General features: G+C 41.1%; 1 protein-coding gene across 1 annotated transcript in view; it reads right to left on the minus strand.

Annotated features, from left to right (window-relative positions):
- PRKDC (protein kinase, DNA-activated, catalytic subunit) overlaps positions 1 to 10,057 on the minus strand; it is a gene marked incomplete at its 5' end in the record, with an annotated part of 82,635 nt that extends 72,578 nt beyond the window's left edge. The window contains 12 exons of the mRNA XM_082303206.1: positions 404 to 568; positions 2,678 to 2,824; positions 3,036 to 3,193; positions 4,189 to 4,219; positions 4,302 to 4,357; positions 4,897 to 4,996; positions 5,681 to 5,793; positions 6,944 to 7,052; positions 8,323 to 8,397; positions 9,203 to 9,295; positions 9,384 to 9,460; positions 9,916 to 10,057. Coding sequence (XP_082159332.1) covers positions 404 to 568; positions 2,678 to 2,824; positions 3,036 to 3,193; positions 4,189 to 4,219; positions 4,302 to 4,357; positions 4,897 to 4,996; positions 5,681 to 5,793; positions 6,944 to 7,052; positions 8,323 to 8,397; positions 9,203 to 9,295; positions 9,384 to 9,460; positions 9,916 to 10,057 — 1,266 coding nt within the window. The remainder of the gene's footprint in view (positions 1 to 403; positions 569 to 2,677; positions 2,825 to 3,035; positions 3,194 to 4,188; positions 4,220 to 4,301; positions 4,358 to 4,896; positions 4,997 to 5,680; positions 5,794 to 6,943; positions 7,053 to 8,322; positions 8,398 to 9,202; positions 9,296 to 9,383; positions 9,461 to 9,915) is intronic.
- Positions 10,058 to 11,093: the final 1,036 nt, after the last annotated feature.

Consider the following 11,093-nt stretch of genomic DNA (forward strand, 5'->3'; position numbering starts at 1 on the left):
CATAGCATCATAGCAGAACCAAAGCATCAGCCTCAGAGAACATGCTAACTATCAGTACCAAAAGACAAAGCAGCAGCAGAGTGGTATAAACATATAAAGGGTATGGTTACGTCCAAATAAAGAACCTAAAATAAACAAAAACGAATTCACATTAGGCAATAATGGTTTTCATTAATTTCAATGCACTGTAGCATTTTATTTAGCACATTCAGTGCATTTTCTTTATCCAAATAAAATCCAATAGAGCATTCTGCTGATATTCTTCCCATCCCCTAGGGGCTAGATGTCATCACATTTCACTTAAAGGAACACCCTTTACCATAGATAGGTTCACAGCTACTACCTCCTCATAGACCTGTAACTGCATCAAAGAATTGGGTGGTACTTTAAATACTCCACTTACTGTATCGATATGGAATATCACACTTGCAATGGACTGGAGGAAACTTGGTAGCTGATACAGATGGTCATCTACTGTTTCTGCTTCTGTGAGGAACATTTGCTTACAACGCTGAAGGAGCTCCACATACATGTGGTCCACATCCTCAGAATGTATAGCTTTACAGGGCTTACAGAGAGAAAATAAAAACCTGCTTTGGCAATTTTGTAGAGCTGAGCAAACAAATGCATGCTGTAGCACTAAAACCCAGCCACGTCTTCACTGAACCATAATAGGAATGATATTTGAAGTTTTTCCAGAAACTCAACACATCTGAATAAACTAACTTTAAGTACTCTACTTGCTACATGTATGAGAAACACAGTACCTGAAATGGACTATAATAATAGTTCACTAATGCAGTGTAATTTACTGTAAAAGTACTTGAACTTTCAGTGACATGAATTCATATTCAGCCTGAAAAACATGGGAGTTTGGCTGTAAATATCTTAAATATGGCATTATGGATGCTAAGATTCACTTGTATTTTGAATTAGCCGCATTAAAGTAATAAGTGGCTTACCTTAATGTTGCTTAACTGATTATCACCGACAGGTTTCTACTATTAAACACTTAACTGAGCAGTCCAAATTCTGAACTTTTATTGTTATAGGTCCTGTACAAACAGAACCTATAAAGACTATTCCTAAACTAACGAACAAGTGGGAAGTATCCAAAGGAGTAACAGAGGGTTTGTAACAAAGCTTATAAATTTCTATAGAATGATTTGTAAATCACAGCATGAACTAGGTTAAAAATCAGTCTTTGTGGACAGAAACCAGGTCACAGGCAAGCACTGTGGTAAGGAACTGACCATGGAAAAGAATGGACTGATTTACATAGCAGTGAAATATGGGAGTTAGCCTAAAGGTTGAATCTAGTCCATCTAAAAACATGCTCACAAAATTAAGACTATCCATTAATAGTTTGCAGAAGTTCAAGTATTACTTTAAGATTATTTTAGCAATTAAAGAAGTATTCTGCCTTGAAACTGAACCAAGCATGAACGCAAGTTCAGTGCTACAATCACAACTTGCAGTAGCACCAAGACTCTGCTTCCTCACAACCCCGTATCTGATGCTTGGCCAAGATTTAATCTAAACACACTAACAACTATCAGTGTGTCTTAATATATTAAAGATTTATAGGTACTGGAGCAATAAATTTGTTAAAATTTGCAGTTTTATCCTATCTCTGTATTTACATTATGCAATTTTAAGTTCTTGAGTTCCATAATAGATGTTTTCAATAGGGTTCTTTCAACTCTGGAATTTGGAATACTTCTTTTTTTTCTGGAAATAATACCTTGAACTAATTTCCATTCTACCTCATACCACAAAAAAGGAAGATGAGGTTTCAACAAAGAACATGGAAAATTCTACAAAACAAATGCTCTCTGCTCAAAAGGTAGCAAAATAGAAAGGATTCAGCTAGTAACTAGCTGTTCTATCACCTTTCATAACCTTCTCTACCTAATCTTTTTTTGGGACCCCAACAATCTTTGACATTATCTAACCTAATTTCTGCTTTGAGAGAGAGAAAAAAAGTATAGAATTTTGTTATATAAAAGTTGTGGTACCAACACCAAGCACAGAGGCTGCAGATACATAAATACCACCCTTTATTTATTGAGCTTTAACTTATTGTTATATTCCCATTTTAATTGACTGCTGACAAAAACTGGAAGTTTGTTCCTAGTGGTGCTTCCTGATAAACATACCTGCCATCCAAATAGGTATGTAGGCATGGTTTTGTTTGCTGTTTCTTGTTGTATTTTAGTTTGTGGTTGTTTCAGTCAGCAGTGCCTTTTAGCTGTTTGAGTGAGCTCTGTAGGAATCTCTGAACTACTCTGAGAGCAAAGTTGGCCTGGATTCTACCATTTAAATGCAGACAGAGATAACAACATATTGCCTGTACCTGAACAATTAAGCACATCCTCAAGTTTTGTGACAGCTGTATATGAAGCTCCTGTTTTCCTACTTCAGAACTTGTGCACAGGAAGTAACTACAACTACAGCCCCATGCTGCAAGTGCTCCCACTAGATTCAGTATATGTTTTAAAAATTTTCATCTAAAAGATATTTTACAGCATAGTTAATTAAGTCCAACACTTAGTCCAAAACCAGGAGCATTCCCTATTGAACGAGCTGGGTAAAACAGTAAGATGCATGGTATATGAATCCTAGCTTTACATGCATTCAGTAAGCTCCTTCATCAGAATAACTCTTTCGCACATACTGCTGCGAAAAGCCCATATCCGCGAATGGCGATGGACAATTCTCTGCTGCTTGAATCCATCCTCCTGATGATTCCATAGAACTGCTCCATGAAGAACTGCAACTTGCTCTTGTGTAGCTCTGCATCTTTAGCCACCATTAAAGAAATCTGTAGAACAGACAAAAGCATTTAAGCATTTCACAAAAAATTTACAGTAAGCCTTAGAAGATACCTAGCTTGTAATACAAAGCACTTCAAACAAAATAATTATTTATGAAAAAGATTCACTGAATTTCCAAGCACCAAATATCCCCACTATTTAAAGAAATTTAATTTTGCTTTAGACTTGGAGATCCCAGTGAATCCAGGTGATGCTCACCTGCTTGAGGAATGAATCCAGTGCAGAATAACTGGCTTTCTTCAGCTCCTGATGTGTGTGGCCACACCACTTGCACATTGCTTCATAGAGGGACACATAGTTGTCCAGGAGCAAGGCTCCAAACTGAGCAGCGTGCCAGCTGAACAACTGTAGCCCAGCTGCAATTTAAAAACAATTCTCATTAAAAAACAGACTTATATTCCATTTCACACAACCAGCCCAGACTACAAAAGTCCACAATAGGACTTTAGGTAGGTAGACCCACCATGACTGAAGGGTATAAAATATATTCCTCTAGCCAATACAGTATCAGTATCCAAACATTAAAAATTTAAGCATAAAAACAATCCTCCAAAATCCTCTTTTTAAATGTACACCATTATGGAACACACAACCGTGTTCTGATGTAATTTACATTAATATTGAAAAAGAAAGGGACTTTAGGGGTTCTAAATAAGAATACTTGATTGCACAATTCAGAAGGATCTGGTTTCTGTTGTCAGGACACATGCGTAAGTCCCCTCCTTTGCCAAACTGTGATGCAGACAAATAAAGAATTCAGATTATAGGTAATTTCGCTATTCCAAATATAAGCATAAATGAAATTTCAAGATACTTAATGAATTAACTGGGGGGAGGGAAGACTGTCTTTAAAGAGGGTTTTACCCCTCACAGTTACTATGGGCCTAATACTCAAACCTTGCATTTTTGCAATTTCTGCATGAACCACTCATATTTCAGAGGCCAATCTCTAACCTTCTTTAATTTTTTCCCCCCATTCTTTTTCTCCTTCTTCCAGTGAAATTTCTCTCCTTATTTTTCTTTTAACTCAATCCACTGCCATATCTTTTCTCCTTATTAGCTACACTCCTCTTATTTCTACCATTCCTTTCTCACGTCAGTTTTGTACTACTCCAAAGGAGCAAACAACATCAAGTATAATGCTGCTATTCATAAGCTGGTTAGACCTTGACTAGTTTAACCAAATACATGTCAAACTCTATATTCCAACTTAAAAGTACAGCAGCTTTCCCCTTGGCCAGCTTAGAAGATTAAAGACTAGAGACATCTGAACACATCAAGTAAAGAATAAACACTTCCAGACAAAAGACAGTATCCACCTCAGCATGAATGGAAATAGTTTACATCTTACCCAGAGGTACCGCGTATCGCTTCTGATCAACCTGTAATATCAGAAAAGGTTTGTCACGTGATTTACTCTTCACCAGGGCTAATTGTAGAACAATTAACATGCAGCAGATTTACCTGTGGGTTGATTGCCTTCATTGCAAAATCAAAAATCTCCTTTGCAGTCTGAGGATCTGTGAAACAATCCAATAGTGAGTATTTCACTAATGACATACAGTAGGCAGAGTGAAGACTAAGATATTTTTAACAAAGCTTGGTATGAAGAAGTGATATTGGAAAGCCTTATATATCTCATTTTAAGAAAGAGACCTTTTTTTCCTGAAACACTCTTGAATTTGAAAAAAATTGTACATCTATATTAGCTGATTTTTCTGAATACCCATGTTTTAACAGACTCTTTAAGAGAAACACATCTCCATACAAACTGCATTCGGCTTCAATGTGGCTCTCACAGCTGCCCAATATGCGGTCAGAAGATAGCACTTGAAACATTTACATATAGAAAAACGCTGATGAGGCCACTTCACACAAAGACAGACAACAAGGACTGTGTATTTTGCATAAACTACCTACCAGCATGGAAATTTTAATTCTGAGTTTACACACAGAAATGGTGCTACTTTATGGCTGTATAATAATTAAATGTATGTATGACTTTCTGTAAAACTGTATCAAAATGTGTAACTGCCTTTCACATAGGAAAAGAACATACCTTCATCCACAGACTTGGTGAAGTTGTACATGAGTGCACCCAGTCCCCTCAGACAACCTGCTACAAGAGGTAGCTTGGGTTCCCTCGTAGCATATGTCATCTGAAAAAAAATAAAATACCCTCAAGCTAAGATAAATTTACACCAAGGCTTCCCATTTCCTAGAAGCGTAGTTAAATAACTTCTTTCAACTTAATAGTTATATCAGCACCCAACTCTATGAAACAACTCCACGGAAACATTTTTACTCCTAAGCGTCACTTCATTTGGAGGGAAGCGTAAGAGATCCTTTGTAAAGCACGGAAATGTTCCACCAAGACCAACCATACCAAAACTTGGATAAAATACACTAGTCTTAAAAGTACTTAAAAATGCAGAATATATGAAAGTTCAGCAGAAATGTGATGTTTACCTCAAATGCAAGGACTTTGCAGCTAGTAGAGAACAAATCAGAAACTACCAGTGCATGACAAGATAACATTCCTTGGGGAACGATCATCACATGCCATCTTTTCACACAGCAAATTGGTTCATTTGTCTGTTACTGATGGCCTTGAATTTTTAATTTGAAAGCTTCTCAGAACCAGAGAACACAAACTTAAACAGTCCTTAAGGAAGCATTTACAACTGTCCACTCAGATCCCTACAAACTGTACTAGCTACAGTAGTATTCCAACACCCAGTGCTATACACTTCAAAGGAAAAAAAAAAAACCAACCCAAAACCAAAGCAATGCAAAAAAACCAAAGCAAAAAACCAAAGAATGAAAAGAAATTCCAATCATACCTGTGTTCTAAGCTCTCCCAAATAAGCTCGGAATAGTTTTTCAGAGTTGTTAATCATGTCACTAGGCTGGACTTCTCCCAAAACTCCCAAAAGCTCATAAATCTTTTCCAATACTAGAAAGTAATTTTTAATATTGTTAAATCTTAATTACTGAACTCATTGCTTCAACTTTTCCAGTGCAATTCCTACTAACTTGTATCCATGAGACAACCATCCCTGACGGTTTAATTGGTGATTAAAGTGTAGGACAGACGTATTTTTATGCATACACATACATCTATATATCTACATACTATAAAGTGAGATGCATCCTTCTCTCACATCAATTAGTTAAACACATTTACTGTTTTTAAACAGGGCTCAGGAAACTGATTTAAATGCCATATCCACTGAGGAAGCTCTTGTTAAGGCCAACAGCTAGCAGAAGTTTATAGGCTTGAATTCAGACTGAAGGATTCTATGCAGGCACAGCAAGTTTTATGAGGGGCAGACCTGTCAAGACAAGATTTCAGCTGTAACTAGCCAAGATGACCAAACTGGAGCTCATAGTAATATGCCATAAATAATATTATGAGGCAAGGCAGAACTGATGAGCTCACATTACAGGTGATCAATGCAGGAACTATCGCACTAAAACTGCAGCTTTGAGGACAACACTAGCCAGGGTTAGAATAAGACTACAAAGAGCTTTAGAATCATAGAATTGTTTAGGCTGGAACAGACCTTTAAGATCATCAAGTTCAACCATTAACTTAACACTGCCAAGTCTCACCACGAAACCATGTCCCCAAGTGCCACACCTACACATCTTTTAAACATGTCCAGTGATGGTGACCCCACCACTTCCTTGAAAACCTGTTCCAATGACTGACAGCCCTTTTTGAGAGGAGAAATTGTTCCTAATGTCCAATCTAAACCTCCCCTAATGCAATTTGAGGCCATCTCCTCTTGTCCTGTCACTTGTTACCTGGGAAAAGAGGCTGACTCTCATCTGGCTACAGCCTCCTTTCAGGTAGTTGTAGAGAGTGACAAGGTCTCCCCTGAGCCTCCTTTTCTCCAGGCTAAACAACTGCAGCTCCCTCAGCCACTCCTCACAGGACTTGTGCTCCAGACCCTTCCCAGCTCCACTGCCCTTCTCTGGACACACTCCAGCACCTCAATGTCCTAGGTGTAGTGAGGGGCCCAGAACTGAATGTAGGATTCGAGGTGCAGCCTCACCAGTGCTGAGTACAGGTTCACAATCTAAGAAAAACTAAAGCCTACCTGTACCAGGAATTTTACTTTTTGCAGCAAGCTCCCCATAAAATTTATTAAATATCTCTCTAACTTTCATTTCTTCCATCAGACAGGAACGTTGTAACCTGTGAAGCAACTATGATAGATTAAAAAAAAAAAAAAGAAAAGAAAAAGAAAAACATTAAGATCAATAACCCAGTACTACTTGGTCTAAATAAAAACACAGTTCATACATGTAAGTTCAGATTAAGTAAACAAGTATGCTATTCAATGAGAGAGATTTAAGGTGACTTGTCCAAAGAAGAGTAATGGCATGCAACCTACTTTAACAACAAACTACCTTCCTATATACGCATAAATACAAAATTTACAACTTTTCGTTTATAGTATACAGATTATACACAGATCACCTACATAAAACCTTTACGCAGTATGATTTAGAGATATGTATACATAAACCCCACAAGAGCACATGCTTAACAAGTCTGCAGTAGCTTTTATCACACTGCATTTCTCCCCCTGCTGGTATAAAGCCAATCCAATTCAGAGAACTGACTCAGAGTAACTCAGAAGGGACTTTAGTTTCTCAAACAAACCTATGTAGGCATAAAAGCATTTACAAAAGAAGGGTCTAAATGCATTCAAAAGAACTACTGTCTCGCACAGCAAATAAATTTCTGGAAAAAAAGTCCTCCTCCTCCTCCTCCACACCTTTCAAATACTTTATCTTATATTACAATAACATATAAAATACATAGTATTTTAAAGCAAGAATGCAATTCAACAGCAAAATTTCTCCTTAAATAATCATAATAAACGGAGAGAGATCTGCAATTGCCCCCAAAACAATTGTATTTTGCTCTAACATATGAAGGAATGACATGCCCACATCTAAGGAACCTACTGGAGAATATTGAAGACAATCTGTTGTTAAGACATATTTTTTTCTAACATCTAAATATTACGCTATCACTAGTCTCCTGCTACTGCAGACTACAACCTCCTCATGAGGAGAAGAGGAGGTGCAGACACTGATCTCTCTGGTGCCCACTGACAGGACTCAAGGGAATGGCCTGAAGCTGTGCCAGGGGAAGTTTAAGTTGGGTATCAGAAAACAGTTCTCCACCCAGAGGGTGGTCGGGCACTGGAACAGGCTCCCCAGGGAAGTGGTCACAGCACCACACAAGGGTTCAGGAAATGTTTGGACAGTGTTCTCAGGCACATAGTGTGACTTTTGGGGATGGTGCTGTGCAGGGCTGGGAGTTGGACTCCATGATCCTTGTGGATCCCTTCCAACTCAGCTTATTCTGCGACTCTGTGATACAGATTTTCTGCATGATATAGTATAACTATAGTAATACAGCCAATTTTCTACAAACAAGAGAAATTTATAAAATGCATTTCACCTTAATCAGAAGCTCCAGTGCTGAGATTTTACATTTTGCTGCTCTCTCTTTTGTATAGACACTAAGACAAGTTTGCTACAAAGGAAAAAAAATGGAGATTATAATACTTGTAAGTAAAGGTGAAAATTCAAAGATAACAACATTCCTCTACCTCCTTTTTAAAAAGATTAAAACAATACCTAGTCCTGGAAGTGGTTTCACTGACAATACTGCAGCACTGTCTGACACAGTAACAAATCCCAGCTCAAGCAAAGAAATTGCAGTTTCTGCAGTAAAAGGCACACAGAGCAAACTTTCTACCTCAGTAGTATCATTCCTTACAATCAGTAGCTACTAATTTGAGATCAAAAATTTCAGTGGTGCTGTTAAGCATTTCTATGCAAAGCAGCATACAGCTATTCAGCAATCCAGACTCCAGCAACCTCAGGTATTGTAGTTACCACCAATTTCTATATATATTGCAAAAGTAACAACTTCTCAGTAGAAATTTTAAAAAAAAATGGTATTTAAAATTAACCACCACCTACAAAAACATTTAAAAGTTTACACTTAAAATTATCACTTTAGTTTGTACAAATTAGAAGTTACAACTATTATTTCCAACGAAAGTAACTGATTTTCCGAAACAATACCTACTATGTCCTATAAAGAAAAGTTAATTATATTAAGTCTATAGGTGAACAAACGATTCCACACCACTCTGTGGTATGAATTACTTCATGTCAAACAAATTATTTCAGCTCTAACACGAACACTAGAGATGGGCAAGGCTGACTGGGAGAGGTGAAGTATAGCTATGAGTGTTATGACATGACACCCACCAGACTTGTTTCAACTATCTGGCAAAGACACTTTTAGGAAATAATTTTCATTTACCCACCTTAATATTACAGGCATAAGGATGAATTTTGTCACCAACTTTTTCCATAAAGACACAAAGAAACTTCAACGCTTCTTCCCTGCAATCTCGAAACTGAAAAGTTAAAAAAAACCAATTTAAGTGTGTAACATGTTGTTCATATAGCACTACCTAAACGCTACTTTGGAGTTTGCCAACTTACTTCCTCGATGGTGAGGGATCTGTGGATAAAGACGAGTAAGCCATGCTCCTGGGAAAACACCAGGGACAGGTGCAGCGCTGCAGGGAGGCAAAGGAACCATCAGGTGGTTGGTTTGATGTACACCACCCAGCCCATCCCCTGATGCAAAGGGTGCCCTGACGCCTTGGGGACGACTGACGCTTGTCACCAGAAAAACCACAACAAGTGTGGGTGCTAGTGACCTCCCCATGGCCCGGTCCCGAGCCCGTGCCCTCGCACCGGAGCCCGCCCCTGGCTCAGGGCCGACGGAAAGCCAGCCTTGGGGCAGCTCAGCATAGAGGCCCGCACCGAAGTGCTTTTACCCCGGTGGATGGTTATCTGGGGCAAGAGACCCCCCTCCCTCGGAATCCACCTTTATGCCACACCAGTGACACAAAGCACGGAGCGCAGCGCGGAGGGAGCCGCCCCGCTCCGGTGCGTGTGTGCCGCCGCCGCCGAGCCCTCCCCAGGCCCCGCTCAGATCCCCCCGCCGGGCCCGGGCCCGCGGGCGCACCCTGCTCGCTGCTGGCCATGCTGGCCACGCAGGTCTCGGCCAGGCTGCGCAGCAGGCTGTATCCGTGCAGGGCGCTGCCGGCGGCATCGCCGGGCTGCAGGCAGCGGTGCAGCTGGAGCAGGCACTGCTGCACCCCAGCCATGCTGCCCCGGCCCCGCGGGCAACGAGGGCAAGGAAGCGGGCGGGAAGGGCCCGCCTCCCGCCGCATCCAACGCCAGCCGCGGGGGACGCGCACTGCTGAGCTCGGGCCGGCGAAGCGCTCCGCCACACCATTCCCAGCGGAATAAGGGCCGGCAGCAGGGAAGAGCGTTTCGAGCGTTTTTATGTCTCTCGTCGCAGGATGGCCTCAGGACATGCACATACAGAATGACAGAATGGGTCAGGCAGGAAGGGACCCCAGTGGGTCAAGTGCTTAAGCAGGCACAGGATTGCACCCAGACAGTGCTTCAGTATCTCCAGTAAGGGGGATTCCACACCCTCTCTGCGCAAACTGTTCCAGTGCTCGGTCACCTGCACAGTAAAAAAGCTCTTCCTCACATTCAGATGGAGCTTCCTGTGCACCAGTTTCTGCCTGTTGCCTCTTGTCCTTTTGTTTGGAACCATCGACAAGAGCCTGGCTCCATCCACTTGGCACCTTCACTACAGATACTCAGACATTGATGAGGTCCCCTTTCAGTCTCTTCTCGAGACTGTACAGGCACAGCTCCCTCAGCCTTTCCTTATCACAGAGATGCTCCAGTCCCTTAATCATCTTTATTGCCCTTCTCTGGACCCGCTCCAGGAGCTCCAGTTGTACCGAGGATCCCGGAACGGGACAGTAATGCTGGATAGAGTAGTAGTGTTCCCTCCTCCCCCCCGAATGGGCTGCTCCGACCTCCCCCCGCCTCCCTGCAACTCTAGTTTTGCCGCGAAATTCAGTAAGGTGAGGGCAGCTCCACTCTAGGTTGCGGGGGGGGAAGCGATGTGCCACTACTGAGGGCAGCCTCTGCCCTGTACCACAGGTAGTAACCTGAATTATAATTCTTTCTCTGTTGCAGCAGGTCGAGTGGGGCGAAACTCTCACTTCGGGGGTCTAGAGGATTCATCTCCTTCCTCCTTTCCTTCTCGGTTCCGCATCCCCCCTTTCTGCCTTCGTTGGGCGCTCCCGTTACGATCGCGCCTCGCCATTGGCCAGAAAG

The sequence above is a fragment of the Coloeus monedula genome (assembly GCF_965178545.1).
Source record: "Coloeus monedula genome assembly, chromosome: 1".
Taxonomy (NCBI): domain Eukaryota; kingdom Metazoa; phylum Chordata; class Aves; order Passeriformes; family Corvidae; genus Coloeus; species Coloeus monedula.